The sequence below is a fragment of the Aegilops tauschii genome, chromosome 7 (assembly GCF_002575655.3).
Source record: "Aegilops tauschii subsp. strangulata cultivar AL8/78 chromosome 7, Aet v6.0, whole genome shotgun sequence".
Classification (NCBI taxonomy): domain Eukaryota; kingdom Viridiplantae; phylum Streptophyta; class Magnoliopsida; order Poales; family Poaceae; genus Aegilops; species Aegilops tauschii.
In genome coordinates this window covers 638,855,786-638,882,424 of record NC_053041.3, presented here as the reverse complement: position 1 = coordinate 638,882,424, position 26,639 = coordinate 638,855,786, and the positions used below count along the sequence as shown (strand labels likewise).

At 43.0% G+C, this 26,639-nt stretch overlaps 2 protein-coding genes across 4 annotated transcripts in view; both read left to right on the top strand.

Moving 5' to 3' along the window:
• Positions 1 to 479: 479 nt before the first annotated feature.
• LOC109760819 (1,4-alpha-glucan-branching enzyme, chloroplastic/amyloplastic-like) lies at positions 480 to 6,339 on the top strand. Of its 2 annotated transcripts, XM_040395220.3 has the most exons (7): positions 480 to 693; positions 802 to 882; positions 1,282 to 1,486; positions 1,585 to 1,654; positions 1,861 to 2,127; positions 2,231 to 3,098; positions 5,838 to 6,339. In XM_040395220.3, the coding sequence occupies exons 1-7, from the start codon at positions 607 to 609 to the stop codon at positions 6,192 to 6,194; spliced, it is 1,935 nt and encodes a 644-aa protein (XP_040251154.1). In that variant the 5' UTR covers positions 480 to 606; the 3' UTR covers positions 6,195 to 6,339. The 2 variants fall into 2 exon arrangements, with proteins under 2 accessions (XP_040251154.1, XP_040251153.1); XM_040395219.3 differs by having other exon boundaries at positions 480 to 882.
• A 1,877-nt stretch (positions 6,340 to 8,216) lies between these two features.
• The window catches only part of LOC109760822 (1,4-alpha-glucan-branching enzyme, chloroplastic/amyloplastic), a 28,748-nt gene continuing 10,325 nt past the window's right edge, over positions 8,217 to 26,639 (top strand). The window contains exons 1-10 of one of the 2 annotated variants that reach the window (XM_045231159.1): positions 8,217 to 8,332; positions 8,430 to 8,501; positions 8,622 to 8,648; positions 9,736 to 9,943; positions 10,052 to 10,121; positions 10,230 to 10,496; positions 10,602 to 11,511; positions 11,807 to 11,923; positions 12,080 to 12,142; positions 12,819 to 12,920. In XM_045231159.1, coding sequence (XP_045087094.1) covers positions 8,258 to 8,332; positions 8,430 to 8,501; positions 8,622 to 8,648; positions 9,736 to 9,943; positions 10,052 to 10,121; positions 10,230 to 10,496; positions 10,602 to 11,511; positions 11,807 to 11,923; positions 12,080 to 12,142; positions 12,819 to 12,920 — 1,911 coding nt within the window. In that variant the 5' untranslated portion in view covers positions 8,217 to 8,257. The remainder of the gene's footprint in view (positions 8,333 to 8,429; positions 8,502 to 8,621; positions 8,649 to 9,735; positions 9,944 to 10,051; positions 10,122 to 10,229; positions 10,497 to 10,601; positions 11,512 to 11,806; positions 11,924 to 12,079; positions 12,143 to 12,818; positions 12,921 to 26,639) is intronic. The other variant, XM_045231160.1, reaches the window with a different exon arrangement.

Below are 26,639 nucleotides of genomic sequence, written 5' to 3'. Positions count from 1 at the left end.
TGAATAAGTGGCAATCTTCTTTAAAAAAAACAATACATATTCATTAGGTACGCCAAATAAGGCACCTAGCCCGACAACCGACTCAAAATCACTTTTTCGGGTGGCTTGGCATAATAGTAGCAAAGTAATAGCTGAAACAAGAGATTCTCTAGTTCAAATCGTATTTTCCTTAATGCTAAAAATTCATCAGAACATGATCATATGATATCCAAACAAGGAATGTCACTATGCATCCTGTCTGTTCTAGAAAGTCTCTCTCTCAAACTTTTTTTTCTTCAGAAACCTCTCGCAATGTCGCAAAGTGAATTTTTTTAGGCAAGTCGCAAACTGACGAAAGCTGGGAGAGAGGCACGTGAGGGCCCAGACTTTTTCACTGGCTTTACCGCTTGCCTGTTACGCACGGGCACTCCCCGACCGTCCACGTGGCACCCGGCCCGCCCGGGCCCACAGATCCGCCTCGTCTTCCTCGTGCCTCCCCTCGTCAGTTGCTACCACTCTGCACTCCACTCTCCCGTTCCGTCTCCGGCGCCACGCTCCTCCTCCGGCCGCTCGAAAGCACGCCGGGCCACGAGCTCCGCCGACACCCCCGCCGTGCCGTGGACGACGATGCTGTGCCTCGCCTCCTCCTCCTCCCTGCCCTCTCTCCGGCCGCGAACCTCTCCCACTGCCGACCGGCCCGGTCCGGGGAACTCGGTGAGCAGAGATCTGTTCTGTTTTATTCTTTTAACGTTCTCCTTTATGCTTGCCCATGGCGAGGTTCTTGACGGCCCTGATGCGACGATGCTGACCGGTCGCCTGCAGGGCGGCGGCGGCGCCGGCGGCAGTGTGCGGCTGAGCGTGGTGTCCGTGCCGTCTTCGCTTCGCTGGTCGTGGCCACTGAAGGTAAACCTCTTCTCTGCCTATCAAGATCCGCTGGAAATCTTGTGCAAAATGTAATACGGAGTACTACTAATACACCGGAATTCGTCCACTAAACACCGTTTTGGGTCTAAAATGTTTCAACAAGTGGATGTGATTTCAATCAAATTTCTTTATGTATGTGGGATCAATACATAGAAGTATAACCTCTGATGCAGTATAAAATTTCAGACGTGCTACTTGTTATACAACCGAAATGTGCATAATCTGTGATGAATGTAGCAACCAATTAGTTGCTGCATTTGTGACATAAATATAGTTAACTGATATAGGCACATGATTATCTGCTGTATCTCTACTACTGCTTGTTCAGTTCTAATCTGCCGCTCGCTTTAACTGTCATTAGTCGTTCATATATGCAAGGCCAATAGCAAGATTTCTGTTCCCGAGACTGCGCGGGAGAACAAAACTGTGGCAACAGAAGATGGTGTCAGCCACCTTCCAATATACGATCTGGACCCGAAGTTGGCCGAATTCAAGAACCACTTCAACTACAGGATGAGAAGGTATCATTACCAGAAACATTTGATTGAGAAACATGAGGGAAGCCTTGAAGAATTCTCCAGAGGTTAGCTCTTGTTCATGCATTCGAGATGCTGGTATTTGTGATGCCCACAGCACATAGTAATTAACTCTGTTTCTGGCCTTTGGTGTGAACATATCTAGGCTATTTGAAGTTTGGGATCAATGCAGAACCTGGTGCGACTGTATACCGGGAATGGGCCCCTGCAGCAATGTAAGTTCAAATATTGTCATGCAGCTACTTGTTAATGGTCCAGGGTTAACGTACAATTAAAACAGGCAGATCCATGATGCACTACAGAGAAAATATGATCTGATTTCTTGTTTTTTTAAAGGTGATTTCTTATTTTCGACAGTACTTACTTCTCACTATCTTTAGTAGATCCATGTACTCACTTGCAAGGCTTTACTTTATTGTAGGGAAGCACAACTTGTTGGTGACTTCAACAACTGGAATGGTTCTGAGCACATGATGACAAAGGATAATTTTGGCGTCTGGTCAATCAAGATTTCTCATGTCGATGGGAAACCTGCCATCCCTCACAATTCCAAGGTTAAATTTCGATTTAGGCACGATGGAGTATGGGTTGAACGGATTCCTGCATGGATTCGTTATACAATTGTTAATACCTCTAAATTTGGAGCTCCATACGATGGTGTTCATTGGGATCCACCAACTAGTGAAAGGTCTACCTTTAGTAACTTGAGAGCAGGAAATTTAAGTAAAACCAATTAAAATAAAGTAAAATAAATAATGCCGTGACATGATATTTTTATCTTTGTTTAGCAGGTATGTGTTTAAGCATCCCCGGCCACGAAGGCCTGATATTCCACGTATCTATGAGGCGCATGTGGGGATGAGTGGTGAAAAGCCTGAAGTATACAGAGAATTTGCCGACAATGTGTTACCACGCATAAGGGCAAAGAACTACAACACAGTCCAGCTTATGGCAATCATGGAACATTCCTACTATGCTTCTTTTGGGTATCACGTGACAAATTTCTTCGCGGTTAGCAGCAAATCAGGCACTCCAGAGGACCTCAAATATCTTGTTGACAAGGCACATAGTTTAGGATTGCGTGTTCTAATGGATGTTGTCCATAGCCATGCAAGCAAAAATGTGACAGATGGTCTAAATGGCTATGATGTTGGACAAAGCGCACAAGAGTCATATTTCTACGCAGGAGACAGGGGCTATCATAAACTGTGGGATAGCCGCCTGTTCAACTATACCAATTGGGAGGTCTTAAGATTTCTTCTTTCCAATCTGAGATATTGGATGGACGAATTCATGTTTGATGGCTTCAGATTTGATGGGGTCACATCCATGCTATACAATCACCATGGAATCAATACGTCGTTCACTGGAAATTATAAGGAGTATTTTGGTTTGGATACAAATGTAGATGCAATCATTTATATGATGCTGGCTAACCATTTAATACACAAACTCCTGCCAGAAGCAACTATTATTGCTGAAGATGTTTCAGTCATGCCAGTTCTTTGTCGGCCAGTTGACGAAGGTGGAGTAGGGTTTGACTATCGCCAGGCTATGGCTATTCCAGAGAGATGGGTCGACTATTTGAAAAACAAAGATGCCCAGGAATTGTCAATGAGTGGAATATCACAGACTTTGAATAACAGGGACAAAGATCAGGTATGTTCTTTCTCATTTGTTGTTGTGCATGGGTGCATGTTTTCTCGGGTGGGGTAGCTATTCTATGGACTTATGGTTCAAAGGTGGGGGACTTTCTTTGCATGTTTGGAAATTTTAATAAATGTAAACACTTGGGTAGATGACTTTAGGTACCTTCTTTGCATAGGCTATCACAATTCTGTTTAGACAAATGATCATAGTAACCACTAAGCATCTACTCCCTCCATCCCAAAATAAGTGTCTTTGCTTTAGTACAACTTTGTACTGAAGTTGTACTAAATCAAAGACAATTATTTTGGGACGTAGGGAGTATTACGGACCATAGCATGTCCAAGGATCCAGTGTTGTATATCATTGACTTCGTGTTGGTCTGTTGAAACGACAACTTTAATCTTCACACAAATATTCAGTCTATTGTTGGCCATAAGACTATGAAGTTTCTCTGGATGGGCATGGAAACATATGTTGGTATGTCGGACTTGGAACCTGCTTCGATCATCTATAATTGATCGTAAAAAATCCACAACTTTGGAAGCTTTTGGATGACTCAAACCATCCAGGGTTGCCCCACAAACTTTAGAGTGACAAGTTTCAGGAAGAACTCAAGGGAAATTCAAAAGAGGCCAAGTGGAATCACAAATCTACTGTTCCTTTTTCTCTCACTCGAATCAAGGATTGATGGTTGTAGAGGGAGGATAGAAGCTCAAAGTGCTCAACAATGATAGAAAGCTAATGTGTGGTCGCCTCCTTCAGTTGGGGAAGAATGGCAACCTTTCGTATGGTCCTCGATTTTTGAACGTTACTCGGCAATCCAGATCAGCTTGTAGCCTCCCGTGCATCCCAGATATCTTGGGTCCTTCTGGGAAATACTCTCTTAACTTGCAGGATTAAGCCCAAACCTAGACCCCCCCCCCCCCCCCCCACCCACACACACACACAAGCAGGTCGGGATGTTTTGGGGTCCTTTTGCTGGCAAGAATGACAATTCCTCAATTCCTAGGGTATCTTTTGGGGTTTGTCACAAGGCTTTTTCGGAGTGTGTAGGATTTTGTACGTCGTCAATCTCCACTCTTGTCTGGTAGACTCCTGTCAATAGTACAGCTTCCCTATGACTCAAAGATATGAAAAAAAAATCTACGATTAAATTTAAAGACGTAGTCTTCTTTTATATTGTTTTCCTTGAGTGGTCTCTAACCACCCTTGCTTCATTTCCTTGGGACTAATAAACGACTCATCCACTCCAGAATATCATTAGTACCCCAATAACCCGTCATTATCACCAAATCCTACTTTTGGGCTAAAGATGTCATTTTAGTTGGCAACTGGAACAAGCAAACAGATAATTTTTTGGAGTTGTCACCTCAAAGAAGCAAAACTATCTTTCTTTAAAAAAAAGACACCCAAAAGGCATCTTAGATCCGATAATTATCAACAAAAATAGTACAATGGAATGACAACTAGACACAGAATGACAAGAAGAAAATAAATTACCTTAAAAGTCATACTAGCCCCCTTCTTCAGATTGTACACCATATTTCGGAGATTAAAAATTGCACTCAACCGACAATAAAGGAAAGGGATGCCTACAAACACCCTCGCCATACTAGGCTTTAAAGACTGCAATAGCCACTCTCTGCTTGAGAAAAGATCTAAAACACGCTGAAGAAGCATCGGTCGGTGCATCACCCCATGCAGTACAAGAGTTGGAGATACCAAATCATGCCGTAGAAGAACACGTAAGAAGATGTCGAAGTTGCTGCACAAATAGCCAACCATTTGCTCTCATTGATAGGCACATCAATTGTCAAAATCCGAAGACAGTCAACAAATTTGGCGACGCAAACTCTTAGAGGCCCTTTATCGGTGCCTAATCGAACGTCGTTGATGTAGAGACATGCTGAAGAGACCTTATTCCAACATGCCATCACCGCCAACACTTCGTTGATGCAACCAGGTATACAAAAGTGAAGGAAAAGAAAAATGAGACAGATGGGTCCCCACTCCTCTTGCCGTCGATGAGGCCACTGGAGGGGGAAGAAGAGCAGGACCGAGGCGATGGCATGGAGGAAACCTTTGACCAAAAAATGAGCATGCAACACCATGACTTTCCAGGGCGTCACCCATTCTAATACTACTCTCATCCAAGCATGCTTAACTTTGCTATTCTGATGGGATCCGTTGCTTTACTGTTGGTATAAACCTCGAAGAAGCAAAACGATCTTAGACTCAAGCATATGACTATTATCTTGTAAATGTGTGTCCCTCTTGTATTATTGTATATAAACTCTTTATCATGTTAGAGCAACTTTGCATCATGTCCATAGGCCAATGATGATGTTTAAAACCTTGGCATAATGAATGTTTGACGATGCTTTGCTTTATGTGTCTGCGGATATATGAAAATCTTAAAACTCAAGCAACACAGAATATGCATTCATTTGATGTCCAGCAATGTATAATGTGAGGTCTAGGTTGGTAAGTGTTGCTACGTTTTAGACGTACAAGCACATAAAGTCTAGGCAATCCTTTCTAAAAAGAGTATATCCCTATTGGTCTAGATGCATCGTGTCATTTTAAGCTAATGCAAGTTCAAGTATAGAAATATAGCTTCCCATGTCTAATTGTAGGATGCAAAATATTTAATATTTAATTTACCATATAGAAGTTAGTATGTTTTTCATGATTCACTGTTGTAACTTATTTCAACCTTACTCATGTCTAGTAACTGAAACTTAATAGGATGCAATTGAAACTACGATTGCACAACAAACGACCCCAAGATCAACATTTGATGCCGTTTCCGAGATACCCTCCCACATAAGTCCCACAAGCACCTTTGAACATAATTCCCAATTAGAGACAAGCCCATCGAAGTTGCCAATTATTCAAGCGCTTGAGGCTCTACTACTGGCTGAAAGACAGGGTGCAGCTGCACTCCGAGATGCAACTGACATCATGAGGAGGCAAATAGAGCAATCAGATGCACTCCTCACCAAAACCAAACAAGAGATGGATGAAGTTAGAAAGAAGCAAGCAAAGACCGACCAAATTCTTAGGCTTCTAATATCTGGAGCTCAGGGTAATCCCACTTCATAATCTTAGTTGAAATGTTGGTTCTCTTTGTGGGCTTGTCATGTGAAGATGTGTATGCATGAACTATTAGATGTATGTCAAACGTATATGAGTGTAATACGGGATGAACTAAAAATTATTGATTCTCCAAATTACTTACTGACAAAAATGATGTGGAGGTGGCAATGATGTGGATGTGGAGCCTATGACGAGAAAAAAGATGTTTCATCCAAAAAAATCATCTATGACGCGACATTTTCATTGTGGAGGTGGCAATTAATTCCATGTTGTAAGCAGAATATGGAGCGTGCACCTTCTCTCTATGGGGAATTCCCAATAGACGCAGGACGAGAAGACCCAATTTTTTGTATGTATCTAAATAAAGACCCAATTTGTGTATGTATCTCACTGTTTCATGAAACTTACGCGTTGATTTTCCTTTTCGGATACTGGTGTGTCTCTCATGGCGAGTGGTGATAATGTTTTTTCTCAATGGTGCATCATAATACTAACAAAAAGGAAACCGCCCCCTCTCATGTTGCCCCACCTGCAACGGGGAAGGAACCCTACCCGCCGTCTAACCCCCCCTCCCCCAGTCATCTCCCCTCTTCCTCCCATGACTCCGCCAAAGGGCACGGCTGGGCTAAACCCGACGGGCGTTGCCGGCGGCGGGGCGTCCTCGTCTCCTCGCAAGGTGGGATCGATGCGGGGCGGTGCTGCCGATGCAACACATGTGTAGGGTCATGATGGTGTGCCAGGGCGGTGATGACGCAAGAGGGAGGTGATGACGCAAGGGGGTGACGGCGGCGTGATGGGCTGCGTGGTGGCGGTGCGTGCCTGGGGTGGCAGCGGCGGCGGGTGCGGCTGGATGTGCCCTGCGGGCGACGGGAGCTGCGGGCGTCCATGGATCTGGGTGGTGGAGGCGGCGGCGCAGTGGTGGTGGGTTGGGCTTTGGAGTTTCCAGCCGGGAGGCGCAATCTCGTACAAGCAACTTCTCTTTCACTTTCGAAAAGTAGCAAAGCGGTGTCAGGTTACAAGCATGCGAGCCAGTTTGTTATAGCACCTCATTGGTCTAGCAGGCTAGGGTGGCTATGGGCAGCCGATGCGGGCGTCTTGGTATTGGGTCGACAACTAGGTAGTGGTCCACGGTAGGTGGCGGCAGAGGCTGACGAAGGCGTGGGTGGTGGTGATGACTGTCGATGCAAGGCTACCCCCCCCCCCCCCCCCGTTCTAGATCTAGAGTGGCCAGATCTGACGGGGCACTGGTCGATGCTCCATCTGAAGTGACACGCGTCTAGTCGTCGTGCAGGGCGGGGCGCTGCCCCTGCCTGATCTGGATATCCCCATGAGCGTCGGGTGCTTTTTACCAGAGGGTGCCATGGCGGCTGTGGCATTCTTCCGCTCTTCTATTATGGAGTGGGCCCATGGGTTCGATGGGAGGTGACTGCTTCCCTTCCTGGTGAGTGGCGTCAACTCGTTTTGGCATGGGTGAGAAGTTTGGCACATGATGTTGGGACAGCGGCCTCAGATGGTGGGCTACCCGGTCGACTCTCCGGTGGACTCCCTGTGTGTGTATAGCGGGACGAAAGCCTAGTTTCTTTCTCAATCCAATCTTATACTCCCTTCGTCCGAAAAATCTTGTCCCTAACTTGTTTCTCAAATGGACGTATCTAGCATCAACATCCATTTGAGGGACAAGTTTTTCCAGACGAAGGGAGTACGTTGTTCTACAACCTGCCCTCGCTATCTGACAAAGCCTGTATTTATTTTTCTGCTGTTCTAGACAAGTGAGGGCCCAGGCTCGCCCAGAAGTGTCGTGCGCACTACTCGTCGTGTGCACAGCAGTTTCGTGCCTAGAAACAGCACGGGCTCTCCCCCGCCGTCCACTCGCACTCTGGCCCCGTCGTCCTCGTGCCTCCAGCTCGTTGCTTCTACTCCACTCTTCTGCCGGAAGCGGCCAAGCAGAAAGAAAAGCTCTTCCGGCCGTTATAAGGCACACGCCGGGTCCCGAGCTTCACCGAAGATGGGACTTTCGTCCGCCACCAAGGCTGACAGCTCCACCGCCCTCGGTTGCGCCGTCGACGACGATGCTTTGCCTCAGCTCCTCTCTCCTGCCGCGCCCGTCTGCCGCTGCTGACCGGCCGGCTCCCGGGATCATCGCGGTGAGCCGAGATTTGTTATGTTTTACTAGTTGTTTCTGCGTTCTCCGTCGGCATGGCCCCGGCGAGGTCCTGATGCGGTGGGTCTCCTCTCGAGCAGGGCGGCGGCGGCAAGCGGCTGAGCGTGGTGCCGGCTGTCCCGTTTTTACTTCGCTGGTCGTGGCCACGGAAGGTAGACATCGTTTCCTTCCTTATTTCTGGGCAGGATACTGCTTTGGGTCTGGGTTCAGCAAGTGAATGAGATTCCCATTATATTTCTTTACATTTCTGAGATTCATATTTTATCCTGCAGTATTTGAAGTTTTCAGCCGTACTACTTGTAAGTTTTTCTTTAGGGGTACTATTTGTAAGTTGCAATACTACCTAAATGTGTGTATATACGTATCATGTCAAAATAATTGATTGTCTGATACAAGCCACATGATTATGTGCAATACCAAAAATATTGCTCTGTGTCCTAGTCCACCTGTGCGTACAGTCGGATCACACATTCTCTGACGACTTTTTGGAGATATACGTGTCCCTTTTTATTGTTAAGTGATGACTAACATACCTATATAACTCTTAACTTATTTGAACACATTATCCAATATCGCCCCCATATCTTTTGACTTGTTTGGATTTTTTTAATGTGCCTCAATGTGTCATTGAAAAAATATGACGTAAAAATCACAAAGATCAAATCTTCATGAAGTAAAGAACAAAAAATCTGACTTGTGTTAGGAAACAAGTTTAGTATTCAACATCTTTCTTTTTTAGAGCACCAGGGATTGTTTTTCACTAAGGGTGAATTATTATTATTATTTGCATGGAGTTGACATGAACATGTGAAATAATAGTTTTGTTAGTTTATATATTTTTTCACTATTGTTAATATCCTGGAAGTCCTAGTGATGTGCAAAAATACAAGCATGTCTTTTTTTTTAATGACCACATGGTATGAAGTGATATGGTAGCATTATTTTAGAAGCAAGTAGCACTAAAAGAACCGAAAGAAAACTACTTGTCCTAGACTCTGCTAAGCTTAAGATCCAATGGTTTTCAGCATAGGTGTGGGTGGATCCATGATCTAGAAACTCATTTCAGAATTCTGTGCAATACTAACCAAATAATTAATTCATGGATACTGGCCACACATGATCATTTGTTGTATCGGTACTACCGAGCAGCCGACACACACTAGCCGAACATGGGACGACACTGTGATCCAGCGGATGGCCTTCACTTTGTGCCACGCATGTACGGTCAGATCAGTACCATCGTGCAAACATCGGCCGCACACCGTCGTGTGTATAGCAGCGGTCTTGTTGTATCCCCATTGCTTGTTTAGTCAAATATGCCACTTGCTTTTACTCGCAAACAAAATATGCCACTTGCTTTAGTTAACTGTAATTCATTTATGGAAGGCCAAGAGCAGGTCTTCTGTTTCCGTGACTGCACGAGGAAACAAAATTGCGGCAGCAAATGGATATGGTTCTGACCACCTTCCCATGTATGATCTGGAACCAAAGTTGGCTGAATTCAAAGACCACTTCAACTATACGATGAAAAGGTACCTTGAACAGAAACTTTTGATTGAGAAACATGAGGGAGGCCTAGAGGAATTCTCTAAAGGTAAGCCTTTGTTCATGCATTCAAAATGCTCACATCACGAAATGACTTGTTTATACCAGTACAGGCATTATATCTAGCTCTGTGTTTCTGGCCTTCAATGTGATGTAGGCTATTTGAAGTTTGGGATCAACACGGAGCATGGTGCATCTCTGTACAGGGAATGGGCCCCTGCAGCAGAGTAAGTTCAACACAGAGCATGTTGCCATGCAACTATCCGTCAATGGTACACCTTCAGTATCTTTAGTTGATCCTGGTATTTACCTGCAAATCTCCTTTATGGGTTTAGGGAAGCACAACTAGTTGGTGACTTCAACAACTGGAATGGTTCTGGCCACAAGATGACGAAGGATAACTTTGGCGTTTGGTCAATCAGGATTTCCCATGTCAATGGGAAACCTGCCATCCCTCACAATTCCAAGGTTAAATTTCGATTTAGGCATGATGGAGTATGGGTTGAACGGATTCCAGCATGGATTCGTTATGCAACTGTTACTGCCTCTGAATCTGGAGCTCCATATGATGGTGTTCACTGGGATCCACCAACTAGTGAAAGGTCTACTTCTAGTAGCTTGAGAGCAAGAATTCGAAATAAAGCCCAATTAAAATAAAATACAAAAAATAATGCAGTGTTATGATAGTTTTATTGTTCATTTTGCAGGTATGTATTTAACCATCCTCGACCTCCAAAGCCTGATGTTCCACGTATCTATGAGGCTCATGTGGGGGTGAGTGGTGGAAAGCTTGAAGCAGGCACACACAGGGAATTTGCAGACAATGTGTTACCGCGCTTAAGGGCAACTACATACAACACGGTTCAGTTGATGGGAATCATGGAACATTCTGACGCTGCTTCTTTTGGGTATTATGTGACGAATTTCTTCGCAGTTAGCAGCAGATCAGGCACACCAGACGACCTCAAATATCTTATTGACAAGGCACATAGTCTTGGATTGTGTGTTCTGATGGATGTTGTCCACAGCCATGTGAGCAATAATGTGATAGATGGTCTCAATGGCTATGATGTTGGACAAAGTGCACACGAATCCTATTTCTACACAGGAGACAGGGGCTATAATAAGATGTGGAATGGCCGCATGTTCAACTATGCCAATTGGGAGGTCCTAAGATTCCTGCTTTCCAATTTGAGATATTGGATGGACGAATTCATGTTTGATGGCTTCCGATTTGTTGGGGTTACATCGATGCTATATAATCAAAATGGTATCAATATGTCATTCACTGGAAATTACAAAGAGTATTTTGGTTTGGATACCAATGTAGATGCAGTTGTTTATATGATGCTCGCGAACCATTTAATGCACAAACTCTACCCAGAAGCAATTGTTGTGGCCGTAGATGTTTCAGGCATTCCAGTTCTTTGTTGGCCAGTTGATGAAGGTGGATTAGGGTTTGACTATCGCCAGGCTATGACTATTCCCGATAGATGGATTGAATACTTGGAGAACAAAGGTGATCAACAGTGGTCAATGAGTAGTGTAATATCACAAACTTTGACTAACAGGCGATATCCGGAAAAGTTCATTGCGTATGCTGAGAGGCAAAATCATGTATGTTTCTCCCCTTTGTTGTTGTGCGTGAGTGTGGTTTCTTTGGGGTGGGGAGGTCATTCTAATGTCGGGCACTTTCTTTGCGTGGTTGGCAATTTTATTAAATAAACAATTGGGGATGGGAGGGGGGCTTTTAGTTACTTCACAAGCTCCAGATAATAGCACAAGCCATCACAGGTTCTAGATAATTGTTGGGAGGGGAGGGGGCAAGGATTCCCATTTGTATACAGCCAACTTTGTGTTCATCTATTTGAAATAACAACCGTATAGTTATTTTTACCACATAAATTTTCAGTCTATTATTGGCAGCAAGACTATGGCATTTCTCTTGATGGGATGGGAAACGTATTCCGGTATGTCGGCCATGGAGCCTGATTCACCTACAATAGATCGTGGCATTGCACTTCAAAAGGTTAAATTCCTATTAAGTATTCGTGAATTTAATTGTTCTATCTAGTTCTAAGTATTGCATTCCTTCTAGCTTTACTTAGATTTCTGGCTAGCCCTTGAAGATAAGGTGTCCTAGTCCCTTTAGGTAAATATGACTTACTGTGTTACAATATTTCAGATGATTCATTTCATCAGGATGGCCTTTGGAGGTGATAGCTACTTAAAATTTATGGGTAATGAGGTAATATCTAGTGATGTGTAAAAACTTGTTATCGATTAATCTATTTCATGATTCCTTCAAAATTGTTTTGTGAGTACAAGCATTTTCCGCAACTGATGTAAACAAGATAGAGATATTTCTCAAGTCCTTATTATCATTGGTTAAAAAAGTCGCCATTCTGATGGTAATGTTTCACAAATAAGGAAAGCTTCTAGCACAAAATTAGCAGTATATATCAAATAATTGACGCTATCCCATAACATTTATATTTCTTTTCTGATGCGCAATTACGTGCAGTTTACTTTCAGTTTGGTCACCTATAATGGACTGAGTTGGTCTCAAATGTCCCTTCTAAAACAGCTGATCATTTTGTCAACGTGGAAAATCAGTTGGGCTCAAATTTCCTTTCGAAATTGCCAATACAATGATCAAATATTTTTATCTTTTTTGGTGGTGGAACAATGGTCAAACATTGCCTGTGTTTACCTACTATTTTTCTCGATTCTTACATGTTACTAATATGTAGTACATGCATTACCGATACATAAATTGGCACTGTATTTTCCAAAATTTATTTGAAGGCTGCATTATTTTGTTGGTATGAAGTTATTTTTTCAATACATTTTTTATGTTATGGTTAGCTTTTCTGCAATACAACATTTTATTGATTTGTCACCTAATATATAAATTTGAACAGTACATGAATGCATTTGATCAAGCAGTGGACACGCCCAGCGATAAATGTTCCTTCCTATCATCATCAAAGCAGACTGCCAGCGACATGAATGAGGAAGAAAAGGTACTTAACTATACAATCTTCAGTCAAGGCACTTGTTTGAATCATTTGTTTCACTCTTATACTCTTTAGAATAGAACCACTAACTTGCTTGTGCGTTTAATGTGACTGAGAAAGGTGAAACCGTATCCATTTCATATGAATACTTGTTGTGTCAAAATGGCCTATGCATTTACTACATCACGGTTATTTGATTCGAACGTGTAGATTTGGTGTCCGTCTTCAGTTCTTATCATAGTAAAACTTATGCAAGAAAATGATTATGCACTGCTCATTGTTCCTTTTCTCCTTTTGTTTTTGTTAAAGTTTTGCTCTCTTTCCTTTTGTGTTTCCCTTTTTTCGGGTTTGGGGCCACCTCTGGATTACTAGGATATGTTTCTAACATGTCAATTCTTAATCTCTGATGATCTGGTTCCTGCGTACCTAGGTGTGTGTAATTCTTGTACATATAAGAACTCTGTGTGATAATATCTGCTTTTGTCAAAGGAGCATCCATTATATGGTCTTGCGTGGTCTACCGACATTGATAGAATACACAACACGTACAGTTCCGCCTTTACATAAGTCTCTCTCTCAGAAAGTGTTCGAACCTAATCGCTTTCACAAAGTTTCATTCTCCATATATATTGTTGCAACCAGTCTTGTCGACTGTCCTGCCCTACGCATAGTCTGGATGACCTCAACGATGAGCCGGTTGCAGCAAGGAGCCATTGCCCGCCTCAACAACAGCCCTACCTCCTGAGGAGGCAGTGCACACTTACCTTGCCTCCTTCCTTTCTTTTTGTTGCTTTAGCTCACTATGTAGCTAAAGAACGAAGCCATGATATAAAAGAATCAGCAGATGTTTAAACAATGAGGTACCAGTTCTGTCCCTCATTTGTGCCCTGAGCATGCAGCCACACCTCGCAAGCTGTTAAGTGGCATTGCAGGGGCAATCTTCTTCCCGTTTTGTTTCATCTCCAGTTGTTTGGAACCTTTAGACGGACGACGACGCGAGCAGCTAGTTGTTTCTCTCCATCATCAAGAGTCACCAAAAGCTTTGAACAGATGGCGACCACTTTGCACTAAAAACAGCACCAGCCACATGTACAAAACATAAAATAAAAAGAAATAAGCAGTTGTAGAAAAGGTACATTTTAATGTTTGTTTTTTTGGTACACAAGCTAGTGGATCACAATAAACATCTTCCAAGTAACAATGGTCAGATGCGTACGGGCTCTCCTGGACTGTCAACTAGCACAACACCCCTCTCGATCATCTCTCCTCTTGTGAGCTTTCTATGGAAAAACTATCCCCTCTTTTACTCTGGGCCAGCTGTTGGCTATGGTGTTGTCTTGAATGAAAGAAATAAACAAGCCACCAATGATTTTAGCGTTTTCTGTTCATGGATGCAATCACATGCACGTAGATGGCTGCAAAAAAAATTTTTTTGTAGCTTTTAGTTTCTTCAAGCCAAAGACTATATATTATGCTGTAAAACACGAGCACAGGATTTTAGCACCTGAGCTCCAGTAAGCTCTTTAATTTTAGAAATATTAAAAAACATAAATTAATAAGTTAAAGGATCCAAAGAATTTCTACCAGAATGCACTCCAAGCTGCCTGTTAGATATTACGAAAAATATTTCAAATGCCGCCTGCAAAAAAAATATGGTGATCTAAAATAGAAATAATGAAGATGATATTTGAATTTAAAAGTGTAGATCATCAAGCTTTGTTTCTCCCTTGAACCTCGCGGATAAATGCTTCTCCCAGCCCGCTAAATTTTGTTCATTCATCCATAGTGTATTCTCATATCTACACGTGATAGTTATTATGACGCATGTACATATTTTTTGTGTGTGTTTCTTTTCAAAATAAAGAAACCACTTGAGCTCAACTACCAAAATAATTGCCTAGAGAACCCACATAACAACACCCGACCTATCTCTCGACGATGTTTTCATCAGTCCCTCGTTTTATTTGGTTCTCTTATTCTCAAATGAAAAAGAAAACAATCACTAGTGTTTTCATATTCTTCCTTCGGTTCTTCTCATTCGCCTTGTTTTTTTGTTATTCGCAAAGCTCAGGTTTGCCAACTTGTAGACTAGTATATCATGTCTTGTTTATCATAACTTCTCTCTACCAGTTGTTGATTGCATTAAATTAACTGCTACAAAAAAGATTCATGATTATGTTGGTCTAGACGCGATGTATGCATGTACCAAAATAAAACGCTTATTATGATAAAATCATAAAATGGTATGGTGAATCGAAAGCTTGAAAGGAAATTATGCTCATCGGAGTCCTTGGTATCTAATGTTTGATCTCATCGCGGCATATCTACTTCACATATATTTTGATGCAAATGTTTGCCTCTGTTTACAAGTATGACTCCCTAGTAAACATTTACTACTTTCTTAACTAGTAAACATTATATAATAAAACAAACAAAATGCTCCAAACTTGTGAGATATAGTAAACATGCAAAACACAATAAGCACATGATGTACTTGAGACACGCGATGCAGTTGAGATGATACCGTTGACACATGCAAACACGGGTGACTGCATCTTTGTATTCTCAAATGCACATTTGTCTTTTTGTCAAGGCAAATTTGTGCTTATCAACTACATCTTTGTCGTAGTCAATTGCATCGATATCAACTACACCCTTTACTCAATTTTATAGGATAATGTGCACTTCATAAAATATTTTTTAATGCTCTATTTCCAACAGATTTCAAAATATATATTTTGCTCTTGATTAGTTTTTGATGGTGTGACTTGTTAATTTTGCTAAAGAAGATAAATTCGATATATATTGACATCAGTAAAACAATGACCGAGATGATTATCGTAGGTTGAACTTGATACTTTTGTAATCAAACTTGAAGTCATCAAGATCAGAACCATAGCATATTTAGGTCAACTAGGGACATAAAGACCTAGGGAATAAACCGACGTTTGCAAATGATATATGTTGATTTTTGGCGCATTATATTTATAGTTTAATGTGGTCCTCAACATCAATGGGATTACATGGTTGCCTTCTATTAAAATCAAATAACAGAAAATTTCACAATATTTTGAAAAATCTCTTATACAAAGACAAAATATACTCCATCACTATCTTCCATTTTCATAAGAATCTACTCTACTCATGAATCGTGCTTCTTCTAAACCAAAGCCTAATCACAAGCGGTTAGCTTAATCAATTTTGAATTATATGACACTTTCGAATGTGGAGAGAACATATCATTCACAAAGTGCTCTTCCTTATTTATAGTAATTTTTCTTACTTCCTTATAAATCACTGCCTTTAAATCGATGCTTGCTTTTTAACACAAATACATTTTTCATCTTATAATTGAAACGGCTATCAGTAACTATATATAACAAAACATAGCACATAATAGCATTAACAATGTTTTATGCTCGGAATTTCATAGATATATAATGTAGCGACCAGACCTCAAACAGTCTAGTCTCTGTGCATCAGTGTCATCCCTGGATCGGTAATGCTGACACGCACAGTACTTTGAAGGATATATAACAGAGTAGCAATCACACACTTATTACATCGAATAGTTCAAGAGAACTCAATACAATAAATATGGCTTAAGGCCATCTAAAATACGATAACAGCGGAAGGCTTGGAAGATAAAGTGAGTCCATCAACTCCAACGGCATCACTGAGTATAAGACCTCGACCTAAGGCTCCTTACTCGTTGCCTGAAAAGTCTGCAACATGATACGTAGCAGCCCGAAAACGGGTCAGCACATGGAATATGCTGGCAAGGTAACACATAGAGAGTAATGAACAGAATAATGCTATCACTACATGCATATTTGGCTGGTGGAAAGCTCTATGGTTACAGTTTTGCGAAAAGCCAATTTTTCCCTACCACAAAGGAATAAATTTTATTTAACTATCATGGTGGTTGTTAAACATTGAGAAGGTACCTCCAACTCAATCCCAATTAAGAACATGATTAACCCAATCAAATTAAATAAAGTAACATGATGATGAGATTCACATGGTAATCCAAGAATTAGATACTCAAGATGTCCATAACCGGGGACACGGCTAATCATGATTAGTTTGTACACTCTGCAGAGGTTTGTGCACTTTTCCCCACAAGACTCGATCGCCTCCGCTTGATTTCTCGCACTACATGGTGTTTGAGAAACGGATGACCGAGACACAGTCTTTCAGAAACACTACTCTTTACTCCGGGTGGACAGTTACACCTACTTTCCCCTATATCTGCTAGCCCACCTCTTCAAGAGGTCATGTACCTACTCAACTATGCTAGAGCCCATAATAGCTTGTGGCTGCACACGGAAGTTTCTAGCATGAATAATCTCATGATCCCTTTGAGTCTGGGTGGCGGTCCATAGGATGATCACACGGGTACTCCGGGATATCCAAAAATACAGACAACACTAGTTTCTCCAGGTGCCTCAATCCACCCAGATGTAAATTAAAGTAGCCACCTTAAGTTGAACCATAAATTAATAATCTCACATCTGTCATGAAGAATTCACTCAAACCCAATCCACGTCTACGAGCATAGCATAGCAATATAAGCAAACGTAGAAGTAACTCCCAAAGGTTTGATAGTAAACAGGACAATAGGTACTACCTCATCTACTTCCCAAAACCCACATATTAATCAGATCCTAATCATGCAACTGTTTGAGGATTGATCTAATTCAATAAAACTGGATGATGAAAAGTATGATCAAAGTGTTACTTGCCTTGCTGACGATCCGTGAAACCTAGAGACTCGTAGTAGCACGCTTCGCACTCCGGGTACTCTATCGCAAACAAACAATACATACATAAGCAATCAAGCAAGGGTGCACGAAATAAAACTCAAAATAAGAGATCTAACCAGAAAGTTCAACTTAAGAACTCCGGTTTGCAAAAAGAATCAATTCAAACGAAGCAACGAAGGTCAAACGGCGAAAGAAACAAGCTTCGTTTACTAATCTGGATCTAAGTCAAATTTTACATTAGCAAAAACTTGTTTGAGTTGGTTAAACGGAAAGAGAATTTCGAGACGAAACTCTAGACGCTTGAATTGCCTGATTCCGATAAACGAGCGAAAAGTTATACTAAAACGAAAAACAGATCGGAAATCGCGATCAGGAATAATCGCGAAAAATCCGAGAAAAAAAAACTGACGAACAGGATAACGATCGAACATTCGCTGTCTGTAAAAAAACGAAAACCGTTCGTTTAAACGAACGAACGAACGGGCGTTCGCTATTTAACTAAACCAGAAAAAAAATAAACCGATCTAATATAAAAAAAACGCATCTCGGTTTCGAAATAAACCGAACGGTTTTTTGAGAAAAACCGGCGGCTACCTCGGTTCGTGTGACGGCGGCGGCGGCGAGCGGCTCCGGCGGGTGGCGGCGTCGGGCGAGAGGCGGCGGGGCTTCGGCGGCGGCGGCGGACGGCGGCAGGGCTCGGGCGGGTGGCGGGCCGGGCGGCAGGGCGCGTGGCGGCGGGTCGGGCGGCGGGGCGACGCGGGGCGGCGGCGGCGCGGGGCGGCAGCGGCGGCGGCTAGGGTTTCGGGGCGGCGGCGACTTGGGCTGAGGCGGGGCTCGGGCCGCGGCTTTAAAGGCCGGCCGGGCTGAGGTGTCCGGGTCGGACACGGCCCGTAAGGCGGTTGACTTTTAAAAAAAAATCGGACATGTAGAAAAAGTAAGAAAAGAAATACTAAACGGACTCCAAAATTTCCGAAATAAATTTTCCCCGTCCTCTAAAAATAAGCCGGACAAGATGAACATTTATTTGGGCCTAAAATGCAATTTTGAAAAACGCGTATTTTTCCTAATTCGAATAAAATCAAATAAAATCAAATATTTGTTTTTAATATTTTTCCTCCAATATTTCATTATTTGTGGAGAAGTCATTTTATCCCCTCTCATATATTTTGATATGAAATATTTTCAGAGAGGAAAATAATTAAAACAAATGATTCTATTTTCAAAATTTGAGAAAACCCAAATATGAAAATAACGAAATCCCCAGCTCTCTCCGTGGGTCCTTGAGTTGCGTGAAATTTCTAGGATCGCAAATCAAAATGCAATAAAATATGATATGCATGATGATCTAATGTATAAAATTCCAAATTGAAAATTTGGGATGTTACAAACCTACCCCCTTAAGATGAATCTCGCCCTCGAGATTCGGGTTGGCTAGAAAATAGGTGAGAGTGGTCCTTCCGTAGATCTTCCTCTCGCTCCCAGGTGGCTTCATCCTCAGTATGGTGACTCCATTGAACTTTGCAAAACTTGATATCCTTGCTGCGGGTGACTCGGCTGGCATACTCAAGAATCTTAACTGGTTTCTCCTCATAGGTCAAGTCACTATCCAGCTGAATCGCTTCCAATGGCACTGTATCTCTCAGTGGTATCTCAGCCATCTCTGCGTGGCACTTCTTCAGCTGAGAAACATGGAACACATCGTGAACTCCCGACAATCCTTCGGGCAATTCCAACTTGTAAGCAACTTCCCCCATATGCTCCAAAACTTTGTATGGTCCTACAAAACGTGGCGCTAACTTTCCCTTAACTCCAAAGCGCTTTAATCCTCGAAGTGGTGATACTCGAAGATAAACTCTGTCTCCGACTTCGTAAACTGTCTCCTTGTGTTTAGAATCCGCATAACTCTTCTGCCTGGACTGGGCTACCTTGAGCCTATCGCGAATCAACTTCACTTTCTGTTCAGACTCTTTAATCAAATCTGGTCCAAACAACTGGCGGTCTCCAACTTCGTCCCACAACAACGGTGTCCTGCACCTCCTTCCATACAGAGCTTCGAAAGGGGCCATCTTCAAACTGGATTGATAACTGTTGTTGTAAGAGAACTCTGCATATGGCAAATTGTCGTCCCAACTAGATCCATAATCTAGCGCACAAGCTCTCAGCATGTCTTCCAAAATCTGATTGACTCTCTCGGTCTGTCCGTCTGTCTGTGGATAAAAGGTTGTACTGAACTCTAGCCTGGTACCCAAAGTCTCGTGCAACTGATTCCAAAACTTTGAAGTAAACTGGGTTCCTCTATCTGATACAATGGTCCTCAGAACTCCATGCAGACATACGATCCTGGTCATGTATATCTTTGCAAACTTAGCACTTGTATAAGTGGTCTATACTAGGATGAAATGAGCTACCTTCGTCAAACGATCGACTACAACCCATATCGAGTCATAGCCTGAACGAGTCCTGGGCAATCCTGTGATAAAATCCATGCCTAGCTTATCCCACTTCCATTCGGGTATCGGCAATGGTTGTAGCAATCCTGCTGGCTTCTGATGCTCTGCCTTTACTCTCTGACATACATCACAAACTGCTACATACTCTGGAATATCCTTCTTCATTCTGGTCCACCAGAAAGTATCCTTCAAATCCAAATACATCTTGGTATTTCCTGGGTGAATCGAATATGGTGAATCATGGGCCTCTTGCAGAATCAACTTCCTGATCTCCGGATCATTGGGCACATAAACGCGGTCCTCAAACCATAAGGTATCGTGTTCATCCTCACGAAATCCCTTGGCTTTTCCTTTACACATCCTTTCCTTTATCTCAGCAATTTCCTTGTCTGTTTTCTGAGCTTCTCTGATCTTATCCATCAAAGTAGACTGAATCTCCAATGCTGCTACAAAACCTCTTGGAACTATTTCCAAACATAGTTCACGAAGATCCTCTGCTAACTTCTTGGGTAACTCTCCGGTCATGAGCGTGTTGACATGGCTCTTGCGGCTCAACGCATCGGCTACTATGTTAGCCTTTCCTGGGTGATAATGCAATCTCATATCATAATCCTTAATGAGCTCCAACCATCTCCTTTGCCTGAGATTCAACTCCTTCTGCGTGAAAATGTACTTCAAACTTTTGTGATCCGTGTACACCTCACAATGGTTTCCGATGAGAAAATGTCTCCATGTCTTCAACGCATGCACTACGGCTGCTAACTCCAAATCATGTGTAGCATAATTCAACTCATGGGGTTTAAGCTGATGTGAGGCATATGAAACAACTCTTCCCTCCTGCATTAGCACTGCTCCAAGTCCTCGATGAGAAGCGTCGCAATATACTTCATAATCCTTGCGTTGATCTGGCAGAATCAACACTGGCGCTGTAACCAAACGTTTCTTCAATTCCTGGAAACTAGCCTCACATTCCTCAGTCCAAATGAATTTGGTGTCCTTCTTTAACAACTCCGTCATAGGCTTTGCAATCTTCGAGAAATTCTCGATGAATCTCCGGTAATATCCTGCGAGTCCAAGAAAACTCCGGATTTCTCCAACTGCCGTGGGTGCTTCCCAATTTGTCACAGTGTTAACCTTGGTGGGATCTACTGCTATTCCTTCTCCGGATATAACATGTCCAAGGAATCCAACTTCCTTTAACCAAAACTCGCACTTGCTGAACTTGGCATATAACTGATGTTCTCTAAGCTTTCCAAGTACCAAACGCAAATGCTCCTTATGCTCTTCTTCATTCTTCGAATAGACCAGAATATCATCAATGAACACTACGACGAACTTATCCAAAAACTCCATAAACACTTTGTTCATCATGTTCATGAATTAGGCAGGTGCATTAGTCAGGCCAAATGACATAACGGTGTACTCATATAGCCCATACCTTGTGGTAAAAGCTGTCTTGGGTATATCCTGCTCTTGAATCTTCAACTGGTGGTATCCTGATCGCAAATCAATCTTGGAAAATACTTTAGCTCCTTGTAGTCGGTCAAACAGATCATTGATCATCGGCAGTGGGTACTTCTTCTTGATTGTTACTTCATTCAATCCACGATAATCAACAACCATCCTCAACGATCCATCTTTCTTCTCCACTAGAAGTACGGGTGATCCCCAAGGTGACGAACTTGGGCGAATATATCCTTTATCCAGTAACTCCTTAATCTGCTTCTTAATTTCTTCCAAATCCTTAGCGGGCATCCTATACGGTCTCTTAGATATTGGCCTAGTGCCTGGCAAAAGCTCAATCAAAAACTCGATGTCTCTATCCGGTGGCATGCCTGGCAACTCCTCTGGAAATACGTCAGGGAATTCCTTCACCACTGGTACTTCCTCCTGTACAACTCCTGATAAGGAATTCACTTGAGTCCTCTTCGGCACATGTCGGGATACATACTTAATCCTTCTTCCTTCTGGGGTAGTAAGCAAAATCGTCTTACTAGCGCAATTGATGTTTCCTCCATACATCTATAGCCAATCCATTCCCAAAATTACATCCAAACCTTGTGACTCCAAAACTATTAGGTCTAAGGGGAAAACATGCCTACCTATGGCCAATGGCAACTGAAAACATCCTTGGCTTGCCATATACTCTGCTCCTGGCCAGGTTACTAAGATAGGTGTTCTAAGAACTTTGGTGGGCAACTTAAACTTATCCACAAATCCCCTTGATATGTATGAATGTGATGCACCAGTATCAAAAAGAACGATTGCAGTAAATGACTTAACCAAGAACTTACCTATTACTGCATCAGGCTGTGCTTCAACCTCCTCCACATTAATGTGGTTCACCTATCCCCTGTTGAAAGGGTTCAGCTTCTTCCCCGAGATTCCATTGCCATTTCCATTCTTTGCTTCTGGACAATCAGTGGCATAATGTCCAGTCTCCTAGCACTTGAAACAGGTAACGTGGCTTAGATCCCTCTTGGCTGGGGTTGATGGGTTGGTACGGTTCTGTCCGTTGCTTCCTCCGTTCCCATTGCCATTCTCGGGGCCACTATGATTGTGCGAACTTCCTCCATTGTGAATGTGACCTCCATGGTTATGCTGAAGGTGTCCTCCCGAGTTCGGGGTAAAACGAGGCTTCTGGTGAACTCCTGTACTGTACTTTCCTTGTCCATACTTCCTCTTACGACTCTCAATCTGCTGCTGCTTCCCTTCAATCATGAGAGCTCTATCTACCAACTCCTGGTAGTTGTTAAAAGTTGCCACCATCAACTGCATGCTCAGCTCATCATTCAGTCCTTCCAGAAACTTCTCCTGCTTAGCTGCATCCGTAGCAACGTCATCTGGGGCATAACGTGCTAACTTACTAAAATCCTCCACGTACTGGCCAACGGTACGTCCTCCTTGGCGTAAGTTGCGAAACTCACGCTTCTTCATGGCCATAGCTCCTACTGAAACATGGGCAGTACGGAAAGCTTGCTGACTGGTCCCATGTGACAGTGTCAATGGGGTGAGTGGCTGTGTAATTCTCCCACCATGATGCTGCGGGTCCATCAAGCTGATGTGCGGCAAAACGCACTCTCTCCGCATCTGTGCATCCTGCAGTGGTCAGCTCCCTTCCAACCTTGCGTAGCCAATCATCTGCCACAATCGGCTCGGTGCTACTGGAAAACACTGGCGGATTCAGCCTAAGAAATCGGGCTAAGTGATCAACAGGTGGTGGTGGGTTGTTGTTGTTGTTGCCTTGGTTTTGAACTAGCACTTGCATCAGGGCATTCTGCTGCTGAATCAACTGAGTGATCTCCGGTGGGAAAACAAATCCGGTGTCGCGTCTCAGAGGCATCTGATGGTTTAGAAAAGATGAGAAAATAGAATAGAATGAGGTCTAGAGGGAAAACACTACCCATATGCACATGAGACAAACACAATCATATCACTCCAATCAATTCAAACAAGGCATACAATCGATCTAACTATCGTTACAAAGTGCTTGGACTATAATATATACATGGTGGAATAATACTACTAATTTGGTGGTCTACTAGAAAAATTGCTCAGTCGAAGACTCCATGATATCTGCTCCGGCTTCATCCTCCAAATCATCCTCACTGGGGTCCGAGTTGGTGTCATCAATGATGATGTAATTCTCCGGGCAAGTAGAATCGTCATCATCTCCTCCTGGTGCTGGGTCTCCCATGAAAACTCCTAGCTTTTTTGTCAGGTCGTCATTCTTCTCCACCGGTGCGACGATTTCCTCCATATAATCCTCGCGTGTAGCCTTGAGTTCTTCCTCCAGTTCCATGATCCTAGTCTTTGCCTTCTTCAGTTCTATCATGTCTGCGCACATCTGGTTCTCCTGGCGACGAATGTGCTGGTTTAACTCCTGGATGAAAGCTGCAATAGATCTATCCTTCCTGGTACTGATCATCTCCCATTGCTCGTCTCGGCGCCCACAAATCTGATAGATAGTATCCTTGAGATCATTGTGTTACACTTCTCCAATGCGTCCCATGGTGATGTGGGCTGCCATGCTCTTTCCTAGACTCCAGGTTGGTGCATCAAAGGAAAACTCTATGGGCTCAGTGATTGGCGTGAACGTCCTTCCTGGAACTTGAACTTGAATCATCCAGCGCTCCTCTTCTGGTAGTGTGGCGTTGTAAGTTCCGGTGAAGCTTGGTATTCCGATGTTCAGGTACTTAGTAACTTCCTTCAAGTGTCGTCCAAAAGGTGTATCCTCATCTGGTTGCGCTAACTTGTTCCTTGCATCCGCCATCCTAAAAGAGTGGAAGAAAGGAGAGGAGTCAGAAATGAGAAGAGAGTAGTGATCTAGGGCTTTAGCTTAGTGGTCGTGTCCTACAGTCAGCATGTGCTCTGATACCATCTCTGTAGCGACCAGACCTCAAACAGTCTAGTCTCTGTGCATCAGTGTCATCCCTGGATCGGTAATGCTGACACGCACAGTACTTTGAAGGATTTATAACAGAGTAGCAATCACACACTTATTACATCGAATAGTTCAAGAGAACTCAATACAATAAATATGGCTTAAGGCCATCTAAAATACGATAACAGCGGAAGGCTTGGAAGATAAAGTGAGTCCATCAACTCCAACAGCATCACTGAGTATAAGACCACGACCTAAGGGTCCTTACTCATCGCCTGAAAAGTCTGCAACATGATACGTTGCAGCCCGAAAACGGGTCAGTACATGGAATATGCTGGCAAGGTAACACATAGAGAGTAATGAACAGAATAATGCTATCACTACATGCATATTTGGCTGGTGGAAAGCTCTATGGTTACAGTTTTGCGAAAAGCCAATTTTTCCCTACCACAAAGGAATAAATTTTATTTAACTATCATGGTGGTTGTTAAACATTGAGAAGGTACCTCCAACTCAATCCCAATTAAGAACGTGATTAACCCAATCAAATTAAATTAAGTAACATGATGATGAGATTCACATGTTAATCCAAGAATTAGATACTCAAGATGTCCATAACCGGGGACACGGCTAATCATGATTAGTTTGTACACTCTGCAGAGGTTTGTGCACTTTTCCCCACAAGACTCGATCGCCTCCGCTTGATTTCTCGCACTACATGGTGTTTGAGAAACGGATGACCGAGACACAGTCTTTCAGAAACACTACTCTTTACTCCGGGTGGACAGTTACACCTACTTTCCCCTACATCTGCTAGCCCACCTCTTCAAGAGGTCATGTACCTACTCAACTATGCTAGAGCCCATAATAGCTTGTGGCTGCACATGGAAGTTTCTAGCATGAATAATCTCATGATCTCTTTGAGTCTGGGTGGCGGTCCATAGGATGATCACACGGGTACTCCGGGATATCCAAAAATACAGACAACACTGGTTTCTCCAGGTGCCTCAATCCACCCAGATGTAAATTAAAGTAGCCACCTTAAGTTGAACCATAAATTAATAATCTCACATCTGTCATGAAGAATTCACTCAAACCCAATCCACGTCTACGAGCATAGCATAGCAATATAAGCAAACGTAGAAGTAACTCCCAAAGGTTTGATAGTAAACAGGACAATAGGTACTACCTCATCTACTTCCCAAAACCCACATATTAGTCAGATCCTAATCATGCAACTATTTGAGGATTGATCTAATGCAATAAAACTGGATGATGAAAAGTATGATCAAAGTGTTACTTGCCTTACTGATGATCCGTGAAACCTAGAGACTCGTAGTAGCACGCTTCGCACTCCAGGTACTCTATCGCAAACAAACAATACATACATAAGCAATCAAGCAAGGGTGCACGAAATAAAACTCAAAATAAGAGATCTAACCAGAAAGTTCAACTTAAGAACTCCGGTTTGCAAAAAGAATCAATTCAAACGAAGCAACGAAGGTCAAACGGCGAAAGAAACAAGCTTCGTTTACTAATCTGGATCTAAGTCAAATTTTACATTAGCAAAAACTTGTTTGAGTTGGTTAAACGGAAAGAGAATTTCGAGACGAAACTCTAGACGCTTGAATCGCCTGATTCCGATAAATGAGCGAAAAGTTATACTAAAACGAAAAACAGATCGGAAATCGCGATCAAGAATAATCGCGAAAAATCCAAGAAAAAGAAAAACTGACGAACAGGCTAACGATCGAGCATTCGCTGTCTGTAAAAAAACGAAAACCGTTCGTTTAAATGAACGAACGAACGGGCGTTCGCTATTTAACTAAACCGGAAAAAAATAAACCGATCTAATATAAAAAAACGCATCTCGGTTTCGAAATAAACCGAACGGTTTTTCGAGAAAAACCGGCGGCTACCTCGGTTCGTGTGACGGCGGCGGCGGCGAGCGGCTCCGGCGTGTGGCGGCGGACGGCGGCGGGGCTCCGGCGGGTGGCGGGTCGGGCGGCAAGGCGCGGGGCGGCGGCGGCGCGGGCGGCAGCGGCAGCGAGGGTTTCGCGGCGGCGGCGACTTGGGCTGAGGCGGGGCACGGGCCGCGGCTTTAAAGGCCGGCCAGGCTGAGGTG

Bases quoted from the DNA above. Each gene is read 5' to 3' on its own strand.
- LOC109760819 (XM_040395219.3), top strand. From the start codon at position 607: ATGCTGTGCCTCGCCTCCTCCTCCTCCCTGCCCTCTCTCCGGCCGCGA. The intron at 1,487-1,584 runs GTTAGCTCTTGT...GAACATATCTAG, and splicing joins CCTTGAAGAATTCTCCAGAG to GCTATTTGAAGTTTGGGATC. The intron at 1,655-1,860 runs GTAAGTTCAAAT...ACTTTATTGTAG, and splicing joins GAATGGGCCCCTGCAGCAAT to GGAAGCACAACTTGTTGGTG.